The sequence below is a fragment of the Lynx rufus genome, unplaced genomic scaffold (genome assembly GCF_022079265.1).
Source record: "Lynx rufus isolate CCGP_SWC_20201006 ecotype Redwood Valley unplaced genomic scaffold, mLynRuf1.p SCAF_20, whole genome shotgun sequence".
NCBI lineage: Eukaryota > Metazoa > Chordata > Mammalia > Carnivora > Felidae > Lynx > Lynx rufus.
The window spans coordinates 757,487-780,857 of NW_025814835.1; the positions used below are offsets into that span (position 1 = coordinate 757,487).

At 62.9% G+C, this 23,371-nt stretch overlaps 1 protein-coding gene across 8 annotated transcripts in view; it reads right to left on the reverse strand.

Moving 5' to 3' along the window:
• The window catches only part of NFATC1 (nuclear factor of activated T cells 1), a 106,956-nt gene that overhangs the window by 71,680 nt on the left and 11,905 nt on the right, over positions 1–23,371 (reverse strand). For all 8 annotated transcript variants that reach the window (XR_006963267.1, XM_047086146.1, XM_047086149.1 and 5 more), the window contains exons 2-3: positions 20,316–21,411; positions 6,261–6,420 (exon numbers count right to left, since the gene is read on the reverse strand). Coding sequence is in view for 7 of the 8 variants with exons in the window: in XM_047086146.1 (XP_046942102.1) it covers positions 6,261–6,420; positions 20,316–21,411 (1,256 nt within the window). In the remaining variant the exon portion in view is untranslated. The remainder of the gene's footprint in view (positions 1–6,260; positions 6,421–20,315; positions 21,412–23,371) is intronic.

Below are 23,371 nucleotides of genomic sequence, written 5' to 3' on the forward strand. Positions count from 1 at the left end.
TCTCTCTCTCTCACTCTCTCTCTCAAAATAAACCTTTTATAATTCTTCACCACTGTCGCCAGTTAAATTGCCTGGCGCCCCCCCATCACACCCTCCCCCCCCATCACGCATGCGCCTGATGTCACGTTTCTGAGGCACAGGCACGCATCTCTGCGTGGAAGAGTCCCGCACGCTGCTCTGCCCTCAGAGGGCCTTTCAGAAAACCGCCTGAGAACACTCTTTTCCAGTTTCCACAGCCTGCAACGAGAACGCTCAAGCGCTGAATCAAGATTTCTGGCGGCTTCCACTACAACGCTACTCACGGACTTTACTCCCAGGGGGATGTCTGGGCGGCACGGAAACCAAAACCACACTTCCATCAGCTTGGCGGAACCACCAAACTCAAACGGGCGTCCAGGAGCCCGCCTGAGTCCGTCTGCCTTCTCTGCACACCGGCAGGTGGCAACAATATTCCAAGGACCCCCCCCCCCCAAACTGAGATGACAACAGACTGGCCACCTGAATGGCACTACTACAGTGACACAAGGCACTGGGGCACCTCTCTCCACGGTCCCAGCGGACGTCTCTGGCTTTCTTAAGAGGGACGAGCCCTCGTCGTCATAAAAGCTGGTAACACATTTCAGGGGTGCTGGGCAGGTACAACCATTGTGGACCCACCCGTGTTGGGGGCTAGATGGCCCCCCTGCCTGACCAGGACAGGGCGGCACCTACAGAATTGTGTGTACTCAGCAGACCACCTGCCTGGACGCCCCCCTGGACGCCTGCCTGGGCACGCTGCAAGGGTATGGGCGGCCCCGGGAACGTGAGTCCACGCCCCCTCCAAGTCGGCCAGACTGGACTGCGGGGCCGGCTGACATTGGGTTGGGGTCAGAACTGCATTTGAATCCCCACTGCGTGAGGGCTCCGTGGGAGGGGCTGTTCCGTGGATGCCGACGCTCCCACCCAGCCGGGCCTATGAAAGTTTGTCATCAAGTACTAGTTTATTCCGGTAACATCTATTTCTCTGCCTTTTGTGGAAATCCTGGCTTTCCAGGTTAGCAGCCCTGTCTGGACAGTAGAAGTGACACCTGCCGTGACAAGCCAGGTAGGAGACGACGGGTGCACGTCTGGGTGAAAGACCGTGCCGTGGGCCCGGGCAAGCCTCTCTCCACCCGCCCGCTCACGCCCAGGTTTCTCACACCACAGCTCTGCAGCCCCACCATTCAGGCGGGTGAGACACCAGCAGCGAGACTTGGCCAGCCCAGCCTCCAGGACGGGAGAACGCGGGCTCTTCCCCAGTGTGTCTGTCCCTGGGCTGCAGGCCTCAGAGGCCTCACATTACAGGGACACTTGCCACGCACTTGCTGGGGCACAGCTCAGCCCCGATGCACCCGGGGCAGCCTGCCTGAGCCTGAGGCCAGGGTGGTCCCCGGGTCCCTCGAGACCCCCGCCCTCGGCTCCAGGGCCGATTCCGGCATCACCGGGCAGGACTGATGCCAGCCACCGGTCACCGACCACCCGTCACCGACCGACCGGGAGCCTGGAACCGACAACACCAGATACAAGTCTAAAGTGCCGTTTACGGCCTCGCGAGACTTCCCAAGGCTTCTCGTCTCAGTGACCTATTAATTATTCACGCAGACCCGGCCTCCTGTGTGGTGGGCTAGATGCTATCAGACAGTTATTTCGGGAGCTTGGTAAACAGAGCTTAATTCTTTGACCCCTGGCTCAGAGGTCAGCGATGGCCCCCAGGTTGCTCCTTGGGCCCCTGCAGGGCAGCTGGGAACAGACAGGTTCCCTGCAGACGGGCCACCGGGCACAGCACAGGGCAGGGAGAGCAGACAGAGGGGTCACACAGGAAAACAGAACAGAAAACCAGGGTCAGCAAACCCGTTTGGCCGGGAGCCCAGTCTGAAGGAGGGACCCTCAGGGCAGAATCCTCTGGGTTCTCAGAGGCAACACTGGAAGAGGGCCAGCCTTCCTGCGCCCCCTGGGAAGGCAAGTCTCACGCAGGCCCTTCCGACGCCTCCCACCTTGCCCAGGACTCGGGGGCCTCGCGCTGCCGGACCCTCTGACGGCCGCACGCCGGCCTCCCAGGGCCAGGACTACAGCCGGGGCAAGGCTGGCCCAGGAGGCCACGGGTACTAACGTGGGCGCTCGGGAGACACGGACGCCGGCAGAGCCCACGTGACTGCTGAAGTCCCTTCCCACCCTCCAGTCCCGGCCCGTGCCTGGGAAGGAGGCGCCTCCCGGAGGCGGGTGCACCGGGCGGCTCCTTCCTACAGTCAGGGACACGGCTGACCCGGAGCAGGTCCTGCCCTGGGGCACGGCTGGGTGTCCCGTTCTGCACAGGGGCTGCGATTTGACGCACAGACTTGGAAACGCGGCAGAGCCTGGTTGTCAGCGGCTGGCGCGGGGGACGTCACGTTGCCATCAGGCTTCCCCAGGAACCGCCCCTGCGCGGCCTGGTGGCAAGGGCGGGCACCCGGCTTCCGAAAAGGGAGGAGCGGGCGTGGCGCTGGGGCCCCGTGTCAGGATGCGCTGAAATGACTCCCCGCAGGATAAAACCTGCGGTTAGCAGGCTTTCGCGGCACCTGAGAGGGTTTTCTATTTTCACGTGTTTTGTAATTACGCACTAACGCTATTTTCACCCAGTGTGCGGGCCACCGACTGAAAAAGAGAGCGAACCCTCCAAACCCCTTCTTTTTAACTGCTCACCTCATACGTGCACAGACGGGAATTCACTTTGCCACGGATCCATCAGAAAAGCCTCAGTCGCTCATCTCTCACCCGCGAGAGACCCTCTCAGCACCTGACAGTTTCTGCTAGGCACCATTTTCTTGCTGTATTTCCCCCGTGAGGCTGGGGGGGGGGGGGCGTTCGGCCCGTTCAAACCCACAACCCACTCTTGCATCTAATCTGAAACAATCGTTCAGATGTTGTAAATGCCACTTCAAGTTCCGTAATCCTCGCCGTAACATCCACACTAGAGACTGGAGGTGGGGGTCCCGCGAGGGGCGACGGGCACAGGCGGACGGACGCAAAGCACCCGGAGACCCGGGCTGTGCTGCCCGCCCTCCCCGACCCCCAGGACAGTGGCCGCCGGCCGCGGACCATCCTCAATCACGCGCGCCAAGTCCCGGGCGTCGCACGTCCACGCGGAAGGTGCTAACGTCTGCACGCGGCTGTCCCCACTGCAGGACCCGCTCCCCCTGCTGCGTTTACTTTCAAGAAATGGGGGTGTTTTGCTGCCGGATTCTCTCTTCTCCGTGAGCTGCTCCGCGGCCTTTCCTGTCCACAGCAGTGCACTTTTGTTCGGTGAAAACGGCTGCGGGAAAGGGAGTGCAATGTCTGTGGTCACAGAGCCGGGCTGATGCCCGCGTTCCCCGACCTCAGCCCGCCGGGAAGGCGGGACGGAGAACGCCCAGCTGGCCGCGGTGTGTGCGTCCCGCAGCCAAGCAGGCAAGCACTAGCCAGCATGAGGCGCAGGGCCACAAGCACGGTCCCCGCAAACTCCAGCTGCTGACTGTCGTCTGGGCGGACGGCCTTTCTCTCTGGGGCTCCTTCCCGGGCAGGCCTTCTGTTTATCGGAACGGAATAAAGTAAAAGCGTGCCGTGCCCTGCCAGGCGCCCTCCGGCTGGCCTCCTTCCCCCAGTGACCGGTCAGGGCTCCTGATTTCGTGGTGAGGGCCGAGCATTCCCCATCCACCGCCTGGAGCTCTGGGCAGGAGAGCAAGCCCGACCCCACACGGGCGCCCGAGAGTCACGGCGACGGGCCCGGGCAGGAGGGCCGAAGCTTGTCAGGAACGGAGTCCACCGACGTCACACAGCGGCCACGCTCTGTGGCCACACGTCCTCCCTGAGTAGAAGGGTGATGCCTTCGGGCGGTGGACACTACCTGTCCCCGTCACAGTTACCAAGGTGCCCCCGGAACACCAGTGACAAACGCTCCAGCTCTAAAGCCAAATGAATCTTCTTCCCGTCCAGTGTTTTCAGTTGGGAGGCCAGCACCCGCAGTCACCCCCGACACGTGGGCAGGAGACCCCAGCACGGCCTGGCGGTGCGTGGCGCCTCTTCCTGGGGAGCGCGGGGCTCCCTGATGCCCAGGCGCCTCAAGGCACATCCTCTGCTCTTCCCGTGTCCGGCGTGAGGATCCCCAAGACGTGGGAAGGGACAGACCGCGCACAGCCCGCTCCACATAAGGGAGCCGAGGGGACCAGACCTCGGGCCCACCCAGGAACTCCACGATCCGTGGTCTGTGTGGGCCACAGAACCTGCATTTCTAGCGACTCCCAGGTCAGGGCCCTCATGTTGAGAACCTCTGTCCTTCAGAAAGAAGGAAGTCTTTAAACCAACCACTGAAACCACTGAAAATACCCAAGCCAAAAGCAGCGTCACGTGAATGGAATTCACTTAAATCGTGGCCAAGGGGACCTTTTGTTGGCTCCTAATGATTTGCTGTTAGAGACGCCCTGGACGGACGCGGGGCGGCTGGGGTCTCCCCAGGCCGCCGCTCCAGGGACAGCGAGGTCTGGGCAAGAGGTACGGCCCGGGGCTGCGGGCACCTTCTCCTCATCGCCCCCACCTGAGCGGGCGGGACGGGGCCAAGCGTGAGTGCGGGCGGGACGGGGCGGGTGCGAAGTCTCTGCAGAGCCCCGTGAAGAGCGCCCTGGCTTTGCTGACACTTTACAGACTTTTACAGAAGAGCTCCTCAAAAATAAAACATTTTGATTCCGAGGTTATATTTAATTCACTCTCTGTTTACCCTCAACGAAGGAGTAACAGCCAGGGTCACGGCTCCTAAGAGGCGCAGAAGATGGCCCACCGCACACACTGCCCACGGGTGCCATCAGGGAAGCAAGGCCGGCCCTGGGGCTCATCTTCCTCTTAACGTCTCGTCTGAATCAAACGTGTCAGCCTAGGAAGACGTGGGGAGAGCAGGCGTCCGACTGGACGCGGCATCAGCAAGGCTCCTGCCACCCACACGACCTACACGCCACAGGGGGTGGCCGCCAAGCGTGGACCTGCCGGCAACAGCAGTGGGTGGGCCCCCCCCCCCAACCAGGGGCCAGGCCCATGCGGAAGAACCCCAGCCCCCACCCAGGGCCAGGCCCACACGGGCGACCCCCGGCCCCCGCCTGAGGGACGACCCCCGGCCCCCACCTGAGGCCAGACTCACACGGGCAACCCACGGCCCCCACCCGAGGCCAGACCCACACGGGCGACCCCCGGCCCCCACCCGAGGCCAGACCCACACGGGCGACCCCCGGCCCCCACCCGAGGCCAGACTCACACGGGCGACCCCCGGCCCCCACCCGAGGCCAGACCCACACGGACGACCCCCGGCCCCCACCCAGGGCCAGACCCACAGGGACGACCCCTGGCCCCACCTGAGGCCAGGCCCACGCGGACACAGACGACCCCTGGCCCCCACCCGAGGCCAGACCCACACAGACGACCCCCGGCCCCCACCCCTGGCCCCCACCCGAGGCCAGACCCACACGGGCGACCCCCGGCTCCCACCCAGGGCCAGACCCACAGGGACGACCCCTGGCCCCCACCCGAGGCCAGACCCACACGGGCAACCCCCGGCCCCCACCCGAGGCCAGACCCACACGGGCGACCCCCGGCCCCCACCCGAGGCCAGGCCCACAGGGACGACCCCCAGCCCCCATCTGAGGCCAGGCCCACAGGACGACCCCCAGCCCCCACCCAGGGCCAGACCCACAGGGACGACCCCTGGCCCCACCCGAGGCCAGGCCCACGCGGACACAGACGACCCCTGGCCCCCACCCCTGGCCCCCACCCGAGGCCAGACCCACACAGACGACCCCCAGCCCCCACCCCTGGCCCCCACCCGAGGCCAGACCCACACAGACGACCCCCGGCCCCCACCCGAGGCCAGGCCCACAGGAACGACCCCCGGCACCCACCCAGGGCCAGACCCACAGGGACGACCCCCGGCCCCCACCCGAGGCCAGACCCACACGGGCGACCCCCGGCCCTAGAGATCCCTGGGAATCCCTGTAAGTAATCCCACGTGCACACAGTCTTAGCTGCTTACAGCTGGGTTTAAGCTACGGAGCCGAGAGCCACGTGGTCGTCCACTGCCAGCCACTGTCTTACAGAGGAAAGCAGGACTTTACACTCTCAGCTGAAGGGGCCAGGGCAGAACAATTACGTTTTAAGAGAAAAAGAGAAGCGCAGATAGAAGCACCACGAGCGGCGGACCAGGTGCCCCATCGGGCTCCCGGCGCGTCCTGCGGCCAGCAGACCGGTACCTGCACGCTGGGGTGTCCTCCGGCCGACGCCTTCACAGCCCCGCGGCTCCCCTCCGTCTCGTAGTGGGCTCTGTGGTGGGGCTTGGGCTGCACCTCGATCCGCAGCTCGTAGGGCCCCGAGCGCGAGGGCACCTGCCAGTCCAGGGCGGGGAGGGACGGGCTGCGGGAGAACACACAGGGCGTTAGATGGCGACGCCACGCGCCTCCTCACACGCACACCGTGGCAGCGCTCCGCCACGTCCGACGTTCCCGTCGGGCAGGGGAACGACCCCGTGAGGCCAACGGTCGTGTGACCGGGACGCACGCCACAGGCTGTCGGGTCTCGAGACGAGGTTCTGGACAAGATGCAGACGTCGCACACGACCTCAAAACAGTTCCCTCCCGTCGGGATAGGCCTTTTTAAATGATTTATCCTCCGTAACAGGACGGGTTCCGGAACTAACTGAAGATCCTTTCAAAGTCACCGAGGTACGAGCCTGACCGCAGGAACGGGAGGCCACGGCCCCGCTCGCCGGCCGTCCAGGGCTCGCCGGCCCCCCTTCTAACTAGCTCGCGGCGACCGCACCCCAGCCCCCTCGACCCAGGGGCCCACGCAGGACAAACGAGACGGCCTGCTTGCTGAGGGCACAGACCCAGGAGAAGAGAGGGAAACCGGGGGTGTCACACGAGGTTACATGTGTGCACTGGCAAGGGCAAGCGTGTACACCTGCCAGGTCCCATCCTAAGAGCCACGGAACCACGCTGTCTCCTCGTGGCACAGAGGTTTGCTTTAACAGCCCCGTTTCGTAGCTGCAGAGCTGGCGACCTTTGCAAAGGAGGCAATTTCCCCTTTGAAACCAGGTCCCGCTCTCCCGACGAAGTATATGCCTCAGGGCCCCGCCCCTTAGGAAGCTAACGCGCAGCCCTGAGCAGCTTTGGGCCACCTGTGCTGGCCGTTGTGTCCCCCCCACAGGACCGGGGTCTGGTCCACCGGCCACCGCGCTCCAACCACAGCCCGCTTCTGGGGGCCCTGTCTCCCCTTCACGCCCCTGCCTGCTGTGTGCGCGTCAACTCCATTGCAACGAGATGCTGAGACAAAACCTGAGGCCCAGGGTCTCTCACTGTGTAGACAAACCTCACGGATCTCTAGAGAAACCGATCCAGCAACTTGACCAGTTAAGAGTGGGGTAAAGACACATGTGTGCAGGGAATCTGCCCAGGACTAAAACGGGCCAAAGTTGGCGTGAAATGCCAGTGTCGCTTCTAAAGGGCTCACACAGCCGTCAAATGAGACTTTTCCTGACGAAGGAAACGCCTTGGTGGCTCAGAGGCATTTCCTAGACGAGGTTATCAGCCGAGCGCCGGCTTCCGGTGACACCGAGGGCGGAAGGAAAGGCCATCTGGGAGGGCTTCTGGGGAGGGGTCGAGGGCGGGAAGGGGGTCGGCGGGTTGCTCCCCCGCCCGGACGGACTCCGCACAGCGCAGCGCGCCAACACCGCACCCCCGCTGTGGCGAGGGCGCCTCCGCTCAGAGTGTCCCACACACCAGCCCCGTGAGACCCTAACCGCTCCACCGACCTAGGTGAACAGAAAGAGAAACAAACTCTTGGGGCCACCTGCCTCCCGGAGGTAAAACCAGAAAGGGGGGGCAGGAAGGAGGTGGGAGGCACCGCGGCAGGTCCCTGGAGTGTGGGCCTGGGCACAGGCGCTTTCTAATCGCCTGCGTACTTGAACGTGACCGAAGAGTAAATGTGCCCGAACGACCCGCCCTGGGTCATCGGCGAGTGTGCCCACAGCGCACGCGTGGACTCGCGTGATCACAAAGTGCTACGCTACACGCGGTTCAAGTCGCTGAAAATTCCCGGCGTGGCATTGGCAGCGCGACAACAGATGCAAACTCGTCTCCGGCTCAGAGACGGGGCCGAGCCCGGAGAGATATCTGGGGCCCTGGGGCCACAGCTCCACGGTCCCCACGGGCCGGTCCCCACGCTGCCGCCCGGCCTCGGCCCCGGCTCCTGGGCTTTGCCTGCTGAACGTAGCAGATAACTCCGGACTTCAGACCCATCTTCGAGTTGATCTGATCCTCTCAGTGCAACAAGAAGAAGGTGGCTGAATCCATAAGTAAGATGCACGTGACCTGTAGAGACTACCTGAAGCTCTCTATATGCACGCGCTCAAACATCTCAAAATCCTCCCCAGAAACCGTCTCCACAATTGGATGTGTATCTGGGAGTATTCTCATTTTAAAAAGGGTGTATTTTAATAAAGTAAAATACGTAACTGGATACCCTGCCTTTTTTAAATTAAAGACGTTCAGCATTTTGGCATAATGTTAAAAACTGGTTCGATCCCAGTATCCTATTTTGCCATATAAGTAACTGATCGCTACCTCGCTGCTCGGATTCTGGGTTGTTTCCAATTTGTCGCTATCACCAGCGAGGTGAACGGCCAAGTAAGAGGCCTAGGCCACCTTCCTGGTCACATCAAAGGCAGCAAACCCTTGAACCTGTGGATGTGTCTCCAGACGTCGCCCCGAGACACTCCGGGAGGCCCCTCATCGGCCGGGTCGTGCGTGTGGCCCCGCTGGAGAACGTGCGCCCATCCTGCCAACACATCCCACCAAAGACCTTGCTGGGGCCTCATGGTCACAGACACACCAAGTGCAAGACAGCCCGTTAGATATTAATAACAAACACTTCAAACCAGCAGCAGTAACCTCTGCGAATCTCAGGAGGGCTCCACATCTGTCTGATTTCTTTTTTTTTTAATGTTGATTTATTTTTGAGAGAGAGACAGAGCAGGAGCGGGGGAGGGGCAGAGAGAGAGGGAGACACAGAATCTGAAACAACTCCAGGCTCCGAGCTGGCAGCACAGAGCCCGACGTGGGGCCTGAACCCACAAACCGTGAGACCATGACCTGAGCTGAAGTCGGACGCCCAACCGAGCCCCCAGGAGCCCCATCGTCTGATTTCTCATATGCATTTTTCCGAAGACAACGCGTGCCCCCAACCCCTGGCCTGAAGGCCTGGCGCCCAGCCCAACAGACGGCCTGGTCCTGCCGCGTCCTCCAGATCTGCTCCGGGTTGACGGTCACCGTCCTTAGTACTGTTCACACTCATTTGAAAGTGACACGTAATGATTTCACAATCGCAGGACACAGGTCTTGTCAACTCCGTGTGAAGCACAAACCGGTGAAACGGCACGGGAACACCAGCCCCGTGTCAGGTATACAGTTGGCCAAAGCTGCTTTTAGCTTGAAGAGCCCGAACTCCTTTCGTCCCCCAAGACCACAGGTCAAGGTTCAGCTGCCGGGCCTGGCGCAGAGGGGACTCTGGGAAATGTGCAACCACGAAGGAGCAGCGTCCTGCAGACGCCCTCCCTCCCCCGCTCACTCCCTCTCTCTTCTCTCTGCCCCTCCCCCGCTCACTCCCTCTCTCTTCTCTCTGCCCCTCCCCCGCTCACTCCCTCTCTCTTCTCTCTGCCCCTCCCCCGCTCACTCCCTCTCTCTTCTCTCTGCCCCTCCCCCGCTCACTCCCTCTCTCTTCTCTCTGCCCCTCCCCCGCTCACTCCCTCTCTCTTCTCTCTGCCCCTCCCCCGCTCACTCCCTCTCTCTTCTCTCTGTCCCTCCCCCACTCTCTCTCTCTCTCTCTCTCTCCCTCAAAATAAACTTAAAAAAAACCGGTCGTCCTCGTCTCAGGAGACATAGATCCGAATCACGTGCCCATTACTATCATAACTACCCGAGCTGCTGTCGCATGTGGACCCCCCCTCTCCCCTCAGAGCGGCCCTGGGGCCCGGGTCAGTGCCAGTCGCCTGGGCGGGGGGGGGGGGGGGGCAGGGGCCCCTTCCGCCGGGAGCTCTGCCGTGTGCCAGGGGCCCAGATAGCACTGCCCCGTGTGACGGCTTCCCTCGAGCCGTCACAGTCTCCCCGGCGCCCCTTCCGAGCGTGGGCGAGGCCTCCCGTGGGGAGAGGAAGCCTCGCGCTCCCAGTCTGAATCACCCGGTTCTCGCAGCGGCTGCCACCGCCCGTTTCCCACGAGAAACGCCTTTCAACTCTCACTGAACCTCAGTCTTCCTCCACGTAGGAAAAGCGTGAAGGGTTCTTTTAAATGCTTGGTTCGCGGCACCTCCAGGCTGTGAGGAGGGAACCGGCCAGGTCCCAGCTGCGTCTGCCTGGCCGGTCCCGGGACCCCGGAGAAGCCCTTCCCACCCGGGCCGCCAGCTCCACCCGTCACCAGAGTCGCGGGCCGCATGGGCAGAGGCCGGCGTCTCTAGACCCCGCAGGACCTTGTCGACGGCCCCTTCCCTTCAGCGACGTTGCCCAGAAGCACCGTCAGCAGGGCCGTCCGCTGAGCCACAGATCTGTGCTTTGCTGCACGACACAGCCTCCTCGTGTCACAGCACCAGTTCCTAACAGGTATTCGGTGACACGTGGTGCCCTGACCGCCTCGCACACAAAGCTGGACAGCGACGTGCCTTCTGCGGGGCCCTCCAGCGTTTCTGTGCAGGGGACCCGACGAGCCAGAGGCCCAGCCGCCGGGAGAACCGCTGAGGCCCGGGGGGGGGGGGGGGGGCTGTTTGCACTGGAACTCAAAACCAAGGTGACCTTGATGACACCGCACTGCTCCTGCCAGGGCCCGGGGCGCACAGAAGTCTCCAAGCCTCAGCGCGGCTCACACAACAGTCAGCCACCCAGCCGGCGCTCTGGGAGACACATGGCTGACGGGGCCACGGCAGGGCTCAGGCCAGACCTCCAAAGCCCCGAGACTCTGGATGGAAATCACCTCGTCAGTGACCGCTGACGCCAGAGAGGGACACCGGACGTCTGCCTCCCGAGGGGCGTGCACTCGCCATTTTGCCAAAACACGAAGCCAGATGACCAAATTCGGCGCCAGTCTGAGAAACAAAAAACAAAACAGGGACTACCCAGGACAGGAGAGCCTGCAAAGCAACACCACGGGGGCACCAGGGAGACCCAGCCCGGGTGGGGGGACACCCTGATGGCCGACGGGGTCGTGGCTCCAAAGAGACGCCCGCTGAACGTGTAGATGAGATGATGCGACGTCTGGGCTGTGGGACAGCCAGGAGGGGACGGCGGGGACTCTGTCGCACGCGTCCTCGGCTCTCCGCGGTACCAAGTAGCAGGCGGGGCCAGGTTCTCACGGGAGGCGACAGCGCTCACGGGGCCGCTGTGGTATTCGGGGCCCGGCCACGTGATCCGTGTCTCTTTCTGTGTATCCACAGCTTACAGGTACTTAGCACTTAGAAGAAAGCTGTAACAGCTTTTATGAGCCTTTTTTTCCTAAAGTAGCCGAAGCCGTAAACTCTGAACTTGGCAGGACTCAGGCCCGCCCAAAGGAAGGACAATCGAAACTTAAGGAAAACGAAATTATCAAAGTTTTAACGCAACACATTTTCTCAGGGTCGCGGCCAAAGGCCTCCTCTCCTCTCATCTGTTTATTTTGGTTTTCCCTCTCATTTTAAAGAGGGTTATCAGTGCGGTTCTCAGGCCCTTCGCCCGGGATCCGGGCACAGGGTGCGCCCGGGACCACACAGGAGTCCTGGCACAGGCCCGCCCGCCCCCGCCCGGCTCTGGGCTGAGAAGCTTCTTCCCACACCCGAGAGGTCGACCTTCCTGGAGGGCGGCTGAGTCCTGTCGGGAAGGGACAGGTAGGTCCACCCGTGATGAAACCTCGGCTGACCGCCCACCAGCGTTCCAGGGCCAGGCGCCCTTCCCTGTGCACGTCCTCCCTGCAGCGCCCACCGTCGGGGCCCACAGGGTGGCCCCCCGGGAAGGAGGGGCTTCGCTTCTGCGGGGACAGAAGTCCGGGGGAGACCTCGCACAGGACTTTGCTCCCGGAGCCTTGGGCCCTCGCTGCCCGACGGCTGCCTCTGCTCCGTCACCGAGGGTGACTCGGAGCAGGACCTGGGAGAGATGCCGCGGGGAGGACGGTCATGCGGAGGATGCAGGAAAGGCACAAGGAGGCCATCGTCTGCAGGCTCCCGAGTGCGCCGTCTGCCCCCACCCCGCCCCTCCCCGTGGTTGGCGACGCGTCCCGTGATGGTCCTGGTGCCCGGGAGCCCCTCCAGGAGGCCCGTCCACAGCGACACCGCCTCCTTGGCCCTGACCTGTCCCTGTGCCCCGTGTGCAGGCTCAGCAGCCCAGGGAGGCTGTGTCCAGTCAGGAGCTCCGTTCACGCTCAGCACAAACTGGGAACCTACGGCGTGCGAGCCATACTCCATACTCGTGCCGGATTCTAAACTGACACGCTCGGTAAATTCCCTGATAACCTTTGCCTCCGGAGTCCCACCGCCCGGGCTTTTTCTAGCTCCCGGGGCACCCACATCACCCGCGTTCTGCCCCCAACTCGCAGACACGCCTCCACGGCCCCCACGGCCACAGACTGTGCCCTGACCTCACTGCCCTGCACTCAGATGGGGAGGGATGGCCCAGAGCCCACGGCCTCCGCCAGCCCCCTGCCCTCCAGAACAGCCCAGACCGATCCAGTAATGCCAGAGATTCCCCACAGTCCCACCAGGCAGGGGCTGCTCAGGGAGGCAGAGAGGAGGAGGCTTTGTCCAGAAATCCGGACGCAGACGGAAACAACTACGAGGGACCCACCGTCGACCCAGCAGAAGGGAGCTCTGTACTGACGCCTCACTCCTGCCCCTGCGCGCCGCCCCTCCGGGACTAGACTGGACCTGTGTGGACACAGACCACCTCTCCCGGTGGCACTCGGGCAGCAGAACGCCACCAGCCACACGCTGCTTATAAAAACTGAGAAACTCGGACCTCCAAGTTCACGCAGGTTGGGGTGCAAAGGTGCCGTGAAGCAGGCTCTCCCACCGGGCGGAGCACGCGGGACAGGCAGGGACAGACACGCAGCTGAGGTCACTCAGTGCGTTCAGTTCCAATAGGGGACCCGCAGCCTGGATACTCATCAAACAGCGACCACTCTTTCTCTAACGTGAAGTTAGAAACCCAACGGTTCAGGATGCGCGTCAGGGATGCGTCCAAGCACAGCATTTCACGCCGGGGACGCCGTCTGGGGCCGAGCCCTTGTGCTCAGGCCACGGGAGCCCCGTGCCAGCGGATGCCGCAGCCACATCACCGTGGTCCCGGGCCCTGCCTGCGGGGGTCGCGGCGCCTGTCCCCAGTTCGGCCAGAGCTGACGGCCCCTCCTCTGCAAGCATCAGCCACCGCCCACGGCCTCTGCCTCTGGCCCACGTGCCCGCACGCCCCTCCGTGATGGGAACCCAGACCCCACCCTGCAGCTGAGCAGCTCCAGGCCCCGGCTGGGACGAGCCGCCAGCACGGGGGCCCCGATGCGCATGTGGCCTCAGAGCACGGAGCCCTCCAGCGAGCAGGCCGTGCCATCCAGAACCTTACGGGACCTGGTGGCTTCTTACTCTTTTATTTTAAGTTGGGAAATCGCCACACACCTCGGTTTCTCCATCTGTACGATGAGACTTACCCACACACGGCCTCCCCAGCAAGGAGCTCTCTGGGCCTGGGTCCAGGGCCCTGGGGAGGGGCACGTTAGGCTTTCAGGCCACAGTGCTCGCCCCTGACAGCCCTGCCGGACCCCAGGCTCCGGTGGAAGGGGGGCACTCGTCACCGTGCACCCACCCCGCAGATGGCCACGTTCACCTGTGGGGAGTGATGCCGAGGGAAATCGAGGCATTGCCACGTGGCTGGAGAACTGGGCACGATCTCACCGTGTGTGAGATCACGGGCACTGGGATGAACCACCACATTCTGGCGACCGTCCACTCAAACCTACAAGCGGCCTGCGCACCAGAGAAAGGCCTGGACCGTCCGCCTCGACGGGCCGTCGCAACCACACGGCAGCGGCGATAAAGTCGCACAGTTGTCACCGCACTAGACACGGAAGCACCACGCGTAACTCCCTGCTCCTGCGCCCTGCGTGTCCCTGCGTGGGCGGCTCGAGCTCTGGAGGAGAAGCGTTTATTTGTGCTAGGACTAGAACCTGCCCCTCCCCCCGGGGCTGGCAGGGATCGGCGCCCACAGAGCCGGGAACCTAGTGTGCGGGTGGCGCCGGGGTTCAGAGACGCCCTGGCCCCCGAGTCCCTGCAGCGCGGAGCCGAAGGCAGCCTGACAGGTGGGGTTTGCTGCGTGCACTTTCTCAGGGCAGCGGCCTCGTCCGGAAATGCACCTGCCCCACGGCCGACGTGCAGGCGGCACGCAGGGCACACACCACCTGCGTCAGAAGCGAGACCTTAGGCAAGTTGCTTGTTTACTGAAAACTGACCGAATACCGTGTGTCCCAGCTCGCAGATGACGGTTTAGAACTATTTATAAAAAAACGAACCCCATCGTGATACGTAAGTAGTTTCTGTTCAAGAAACCAAGCAACAGGGACGAGCGAGTCCTACTGCTTTGCGTGGAAGGTCTAGTCCTGAATGTGTCTCTGGCACAACCACGGTCTCTGGCAGGAGTTGGCCTGGCGGCAGGCCACACCGCACACCGGGGGTGGACGACCCCCTTCCCGCACCCTCTCCTCAGAGGGAAAGGCCCGAGCAGAGATCAATTCTGATCTGTCTGCGGTCACCGACACAGGGTGTCACGGGACGCTTGCTCCCGGCAGGGCTCCCACTGTTTGGGAAATCTCCACACTGGGGTCCCGTGAAGGCCCCGTGTGCACAGGACAGACGGGAGCAGGACCAGGCCAGGCACAGGTCAGACTCGACGCGGTAACTCCTCCCGCCCTCTGACCGGTGTATGAAATGAGCCGCGGTCCGGATCTCGGTGGTCTGACTTAAGGGCCACGTCCCGCACACGCACCTGGGACAAGCATGGCAGAGGTGGGCAGAAGCCTCGCCCGCCTCGCCCTGCCCTCCCCGCCCCCACACAGCCGCTAACTACGCTCGCCAACGGCAGGCTCACCTTTCAAGGCAGAGGCAGTACTCGCCGCGAAGCACCTTCCCAGGTGTCGGCCGTGAGCTCGGTAAAAGCAGAGAGAACCCGCACGAGAGGCAGAGGCCCGGGTCTCCGCCAAGCCTCTCAAGCTCGGGCCTCTCGGCCCACGTACTTGTGTGGCAAGCAGACACGGCGCGTTCGGCGTCCCAGACGGGGACAGCCGGCGCCTGGATCCTCCCCCCTAGATGCCGGGTTCACCCCGGAAGGGGTTGGGCCTCAGGTTAATCTCTGGCCTCCCCGGGACCTGTGTGCTGGGCGTCCGCCCGCCCGGGAAGCGCGCTCAGCGTCCTGTAGCAGGACGCGTTCTCGTCACTTCCGGGCACGTCCCGACGCCCACCCCGCCCTCCACGACACGTCTCCTGGGAGCAGCGGTCAGGGGTCACGGGCCGAGTTCTGGCTCTGCCCCTCGATAGCCAGGGCCTTAACGGGCGTCCCCGACTGCACCTGCGTCCTGCCAGCACAAAGGGGACCCTACAGAGTCCCCACGGGGCCCCACGGCACGGCCCAGCAGGCTCCCTCCTGTCTTAAAGCTCCGAGTCGGCGAGCCTCCTCCAGGGGCCCGCTGCTGTGCCACGAGCCACATGCCGACACCCCGGCAGGCTGGCCCAAGACCGCCTGAGCACAGACGGCGCGGGGCCAGGGCTCCCACAGGGGTGCGACAGGGGCGAGACCCCCGGGACACCGCGATGGTCCCAAGCGTTACCAGCCTACAGGTGAATCTCATGCCAAGCTAGGACACACTCTGAGACGCTCAGAAAACATAAAATCAGTCGGGGTCGACAGACTTCCAGAAGCCAGCACCTAACGCCGGGCACAAGGGCCGGGGACGCTATGAAAATCAGCGGTGTTGCAGCCAAAAACCTGAAAGAAACGTCAAGCACGCCGCCCTAGACGCACAGCCTCCCCAGGTCCCTGACCCAGCTCAGCTCTGAGCAAAGACAGTCATTAAGGTTACCTGGCCCCCTAGTGAATCTCTTCAAGAGCTCAAATCGAAAGAGCAAAGTTTCCCACATAGGAATTTAGTTCTGCAAGTGGCAGGTTGATGCTACAGAAGATCGCATTAGGGGCGCCGGCTGGCTCGCCCGTGGAGCGTGCAACTCCTGATCTCGGGGTTGCGGCTTCGAGCCCCACGTTGGATGTAGATGTTACTTAGAAACACAATTTTTAAAACAAACTCAAATAGAACGCTTCTGCGCTTCCAAAACCGGTTTCCTTATCCGTCTATATTCCTCACGTAAGTACGCCTCTTTGAAGGCAAATTCAGAGATGATTCTGGGTGCAGAAGCCGAAGACGTTAAGACCCTGTAAGCTGACACGTCCCGTGAGCCTGTCCTAGAAAAAAAGGTGTCCACGCGCACAGAGGCAACCCCCAACACTGGCGGTTGTGCACTGACCGGACGGACACCCGCCAGGTCCGCCGAGTGACCCGAGGAGTCAAGAGCACCCACCGAAACTTGAGATCCTTCGTGCCACCGCGAAAGCCTCTAGAAGCTGCCCTCTGACATCTACCGTCTAGAAGTCACCAAGCGTAAGCTAGTGTCTTTGTAAGTCAGGCCTTCAGATATTCATCCCGTTCTGGCCTCTGCACACCCGCCCCCCCCCCCAGCCTCCGCACACCTGCCTCCCCCCCCCAGCCTCCCGCCTCCACACACCCGACCCCCCCAGCCTCCCCGCCTCCGCGCACACGCCCCCCGTTGCCTCCCCGCGTTCGCACACCCGCCGCCCCCAGCCGCCCCCGCCTCCGCACACTCGGCCCCCCCCCCAGCCTCCCCGCCTCTGCACACTCGGCCCCCCCCAGCCTCCCCGCCTCTGCACACACACCGCCCCCCCCCCGCCTCCGCACACCTGCCTCCCCCCCCCAGCCTCCCTGCCTCCACACACCCGACTCTCCCCCAACCTCCCGCCTCTGCACACTCGGCCCCCCCAGCCTCCCCACACTCCGCCCCTCCAGCCTCCCGCGTTCGCACGCCCGCCCCCCCAGCCGCCCCGCCTCCGCACACCCGCCCCCTCCCCCCCAGCCTCTGCACACACACCAGCTGCCTCAGCAAAGGAGTCTAGGCTGACCTGGGAAGCGGTTATCACTGGCATCGTCACTGCAAACACCCTCTCCTTTCTGAAGAGGCCCACGGCCTGCCTCTAAGACTTAGAAAATTCTAGATTTCAGAGGGACTCAGACACATTGATGCAGTTTCTGTGTATTTCCCAAGCTCTGAGAACACAAGCGTCGTTCTGTTAAACTCTAAAACGTGTCAAAACCATAAAGCAATGAAGTTCTATGGAACACTATGGCTAGCGTCACAATTTCTTCAAGTGTAGCAAGAACCAAGTATCCTTTCTGGCTGCCGTGGGCCTATCAGGACGCTCTGCACAGAGGGGTCGCCACAAATGTGCGGACAAAAGAAGACCTCAAAAGGGAGAGAATCCCACGGCATCCAGGCTTCTTGGGAAGGGCTAGTGTTGCACACTTTTCCTTAAACAGCTCCTTTTCCGGGCAGGATGGGATTAAAAGTGCACCCAGCACATCTGTTGTGCTGAATTCTCCACATCCCAGACTCCAGAGACTGTCACAAACTCGGCCCCGGGGCTGCACAGCCGAGACCCCGCTGACATCCCAGGCGCTGGCCAGAGTGGGACAGGAAGCCTGACGCGGCCACCCTCTCCCGCGGGTACGACAGCCTATCCCTGTGGCCCGGCTGCCCTGGGGCACCAGCCGACAGGACAGCATGGGAACAGGACAAGGGACCAGGAAACACATTTCACTGTGAAACCAAAACAGGGGGAAAGGTTAGCTTCCACCCTCCCCCCACGGGCCGTGTTTGCTCGCCGAGCTCACAGGAACTCCGGGCGCCCTCCCCTGCTCCCAACCGGGCGCTGGGACAGGGGCACGTCGCGGGGCCCTGAGCACAGACAAGACGGACGGACTCCTCTGGTCCGCACCCACAGCAACCTGCCAGGGACACCCGCGTTCCTGCAGACGCCCCGCAGCTGAGCGAGCCTCCAAGGGGGAGCCATCGTCGAAGGTGTCCTGCCGTCCTCACGCGGAGGCCACGTCGGGTGCTCTGGGTTCCAATGCATCCCCCCCAAATTCCTGGGCCGGGGTCTTAACCCCAGGACCTCAGAATGTGACTGTGTTTGCACATGGGGTCACGTTACAGTGAGGTCACCGGGTGGGCCCTGGTCCAGTGGCTGGTGTCCTTGGAACTAGGGGACATCTGGACAGACACAAGCCAAGAAGACGGGCCTCAGGAGCCAACCCGCTGGCGCCCTGACCTCTGACCCCGGGAAACAAATGTCTGTCGCCTACGCCGCCAGGGCACAGACCAGCACACAGGGTCACCGACACGTCACGCTTCACCCTGAGCCACGGTTTCCTTCATGCTTGTGGCCTTGGCCCAAGGAGTCCAGTGGGAGACCGTGGCCTTCAGGGTCTACGGAGACTATAATATGTGAGCCTGCGTGCTTATGGCCGTTGGCTTGGAAATAGTCTTATTTTTACTCGAAAATTATAGAGAGGACAGCAGGCATAAAAGGTTCTTAAAAATTTTTAAATGCCTCCAAATGGATTTTTAAAACCCCCATGTTTACGAGTTAAATCCAGGTGCTGAAACACATTTGTTTTGATGATAACTTTGAATACATCCGCTCGTTAAGCTTCGTACCATGCAAAGTAGAAGCTGGGATAGAAACGACACGAGTCAAGAAAAGTCCGTGGTGATTCGAGCTTTCCTGTTTTCTCGCCACCGACTCCTACCCTAAACAGCACGCTGGCAGGAAGGCAGCACCCACCAGCTCAACGCTCTACAGGCCATCAGTCAACAGGGCGCCTGGGGGCTCGGTCGGTTCAGCCCAGGTCACGATCCCTCGGATCCTGAAATCGAGCCCCGCGTCAGGCCGTCAGCGCGGAGCCCGCTCAGGATGGGTTCTCTCTCTCCCTCTCTCTGCCCCTCCCCCCGTGCTCGCTCACGCATGTGCGCACTCTGTCGCTCAAAATAAATAAATACACGTTTAAAAAAAGAATCCAGTCAACGTCATATTGGTTTCCCACCACAAACTTTCTCTAGGCTAGGTCGGGTTCGCCGGGCACCCACGAGCCCATCACCCCTTGCGGCCGCGCCCCAGGCTCTCGCTGTGGACCCGGGCTCCGAGCAGAGCCGATTCCGAATCGAACGACGCTGCGGACGCGCTCGCCGGAGCCGGTGGGTGCCGCTCCCCAGTGCCGCTTCCGGAACGCCCTCCCACAGAACAGGGACGGAAGAAGCGGGACAGCGAGCCCAGGACACCGGACACACGGGGGCGTCCAGGGAGGCGCCCCGCGCTGCGAGGGAAGCCCGTCTCCGTGCTGGTGAAGCTCGAGGTGCAGAAAGCACTCTGCCAGGCGGCATTAGTGGCCCACCTGTCGGGAAGGCTACTTAGTTAAAAATAAAAACGCCGGGCTGGATAAGTGGACCCGGCGGAGTGGCGCAGCCCGCACGCCGCTGAGGAGTAAAATCAACAGCCCGAGACGCTCGCCTGCGCTCCCGTCGCCAGACTGCGCGGAGCGGGCGCCGCTCTCCCGGGACGGGAGGCCGTGCTGTTCTCCGAGGACCGCGGGGAGCGGGGTTTGCGGCTCTGGGGGATCGCAGCGCCGAGGCCCCAGCTGCAGCGACGCCACGGTGGCAATTAGGCGGGAGAACGGGAGCGGGTGAGCAGCGGAGGGAAGCACACAAACAGGGATCGTTTGGTTTTATGGAAAAAATGCTGAGCGCACACGTGTGCGCCCTCGTTACGGCCGGCGGGTCCCCACCTGGACGCACGTGCGGGAGCCCACCCCCCCCCCCCCCACCCCAGCAGCTCAGAACGTGGCCTTGTTGGGACACGGGGCCTTTAATGAGATAATTAAGTGAAGACGAGGTTTGAGGGTGTCCTTACAAGAAGCAGATGTGAATACAGCCACGCGGGGAGAAGGGCGCTGAGGCCCAGGGAACGCGTGATGCTTCTAACGGCAGACCCTGAGGCTGCCGCGGGCCGCGTGGGCGTCCCGGAAAGCGCCAGAAGGCAGCGGCCCCGCGGGCACCCGGATCCCGACCGGCAGCCACCAGGCCGCGAGGCGCCGCCTGCGCCGCCCGCGGACCCTGCACGCCCCCGACCCCCGCTCACCTGGTGTAGGATGTCGGGGACCTGGGCCTGGCCCACTGGTAGGGGTGCTGCGGCACCGACAGGTACTGGTCGCAGAAGGCGCCCTTCCGGATGTGCTGGAAGGGGGGGACCTCCTCGGGCAGGAACTCAGACGTGGGCGGCGTGGCCCCCAGGTCCTCGCCGGCCGGCTCCACCTTGAGCGCCACCGAGGGACAGCGGTCCAGGGCGGTCTTGCGCGCCTTCACGGGGACGCCGTCGCCCAGCTCCAGGGTGCCGTCGGTGCTCAGGGCGTTGATGGCGGCCACGATGGCGGAGCTGGTGTACTGCGTGCTGTTGCCCAGCCAGGTGTCGTCGGTGACGCTGACCCGCGGCGAGCTGCGCGGGGACGGCGTGGGCGAGTGGTGCGGGGAGCAAGAGAGCTGCCGGCCGTTGAGGCCGTACTTCCTCTTGTTGCAGGGGGACGACGGCCGGGACGTGCGGGCCCCCAGCCAGCTCTCTTCCGTGACGCTCGTGCGGGGCGAAGTGGAGGGCGAGTGTCTGGGGGACCCCAGCAGGCCGCAGGCGCCCAGGCCGCGGGGGAAGCCCTCCTCGGGGTCTGTGGTCTTGGGGGACACGCAGGGCGACTGCCACGGGGACGTCTGCGGGGACGCGTAGGGGTACGAAAAGTTGGACTCGTAGGACGAGGCCTCAGAGTTGCAGCTGCGGGAAGACAGGCTGCTGGCCGGGCTCAGGCACGAGGGGTCCCGGTAGGCCTCCAGGTTGGGCAGATTCAGGGTGGCCGTCGAGGGGGGCCGCTTGGAGCTGGGAATGACGTCTCCCACCTCCACATCGTGGAAGAACTGGTTGTTGCCATGGTGCAGTCCCATGTACGAGGTGATCTCGATGCGGGGGCTCTCCAGGGCGGGGGCTCCGTTGGGCCGGATGTGGCTGGAGGACAGGAGGAAGCCGGAGGGCCCGCTGTCCACAGCCCCCCCGTAGCCCGGGGGCTGGCCGGCCGCAGCGCCCGGCATGCCCGGGGCGGCACTCTGCAGGTCGTGGCACAGAGCCGGCAGCGAGGGGTGAGCCGAGCCGGGAGGCAGAGCGGTGCTGATGCTGGGGGGTGCATAACTGTAGTGCTCTAGAAAGGGGCCAGAGAAGAAGACGGCGTGAGGGGCCAGTCGTCAGAAAGCACGCGCACAGCTTGGCGAGCCCGTCGGCGCCGCGCAGCCCCGGGCCGGGACCCCGGGCACCGACCCCGCCTCCCCTCCCTTCTCCGCCCTGCAGCACGAGGGCACCCACTGCACCTCACACCGCCTTCACGCTCCTACTGGCCGTCCTCTGCCCCCAGTTCCTGCCCGCAGAGAGCCGTCCGCTCCCCCCTCCCTTCCGCTCTCCACGCAAACGGCCCCTTCCCCGGCCACCCTCCCAGGTTTCGGTCCCCAGCCCAACCGCTCTCCATGCAGACACCCCAGTCGATCTCTTTTCCTCGGCACTTAACATCATCTCGGTCATCACCTCTTTGATCAGAAGGAACTAAGTTCCGTGACAGCAGGACCCCTTGCCTGCTTTGGTTTAGCTTGCTTCGTGGCTGTCTTCGGAGCCTATGACTGTACCTGACACAGATGAGGTCCTCAGTTTGTCAAACGGATGGATGGATGGGTGGATGGAAATGTGGGTGGGTGGAAGGATGGGTGGGTAGACGGTTGGACGTACACATGGGTGGTGGGTGGATCGATTGGTGGGTGGGTAGATGGAAGGATGGGTGGATGGACAGGTGGGAGGATGGGTGGGTTTTAGCTATAGGAACCTGGACACGTAAAGAGACGCAATGAGCTAATCGCTGTCAGATGTTCTAACTACTGGCTACAGACATAACACCCAGGCATCCGACAGAAACCTTTTCTGGGGTCTCTCATGGCCTGGGAAGCAGATGACAGTGGCACATGGCTGTATTTAAGAGTCATTATATGCTAATTATAACTTCGATGAAAAACGTTTCTAAAAAATCATTACCAGTGTAATTAGTCATTTTTAATAGGAAAGCCACATTTCTGGAGCCACATCTTGGTGTCTCGTTATTGTTGGCCTGGAGAGGAGTACTGCACAGTCTCTGAATAATGGAAACGCACACATGGAACCCTACACCGTCCCCTGGTTTAAGGGCACTGCCGCCTGGAAGACACTCCCTTCGACGAGGGTGCCGCCCCTGTGCTGTGTTTCAGAGACCCACACGGACCGACCTTGGAGAATCAACGGTCTCAAAGTACAGGTTCGAACCCCATCGTATTTGCTCACAGGAAGCAGCCTAGCACCCTACATAGGGAAGGGTCTACAGCTGTTCTTATTTTTTCTAGAAGGAGCCATTCAACCACGCTCTCTGGACACCCAGGCTCTTGCCGTCCTTGCTACCAAGAAGTTCTTGCCTTCTTGCTCTGAATGCCCCCCGTGAAAACCTGCTTGCTATTCCCCAAATGGCCTCTCTTCCTCCAGGCCCCTCACAGGCGGCCTGGGGAGAGCGCGCAGGCCCACCCCCTTTCCGAGAGAGCACCCCAGGTGCTCGGCGGGCAGCGGTGCTAAGACGCCCTGGCGGAGGCAGCGTGGGCAGAGCTCTGCCGAGGGAGAGAGAGCAGCACCGCCCCTGGGGAGACCAGACGCTGGGAGCGACAGGACGCAATCCCGTCCGGACGGCCCAGCCACCCTGCCGCCCACCTCCCGTCTCGGTCCCCACCTGCTCCCACGGCCCTGCGGGCAAGCAGGACCCGGGACACTGAAGGCGGGGAAAAGACCAGCCCCTCGTCTCCCCAGGGCAGGAGGTGGGGAGCTGGGCCCACGCGGGCCGCCTGCCCTGGGACCGTGTCCCATGCTCCCCACGTGGCCACTGACACCTGAACACAGGAACTGCAATCAAAAGTTACAAATACGATTACAGTCTTGGTAAAAATCAAGAAGTTACAACCCTGGGAAGGAACTTCCCGGAGAAGGTCACGGTTCCTGAGGAAGAGGTGGCATGGCGGCCGTGTCCCCCGGGGACACGTGTGCACATCCCCACACCCGGACCCGGCAAACCGCCACACAGGTGCCCGAGGGGGACGTCATCA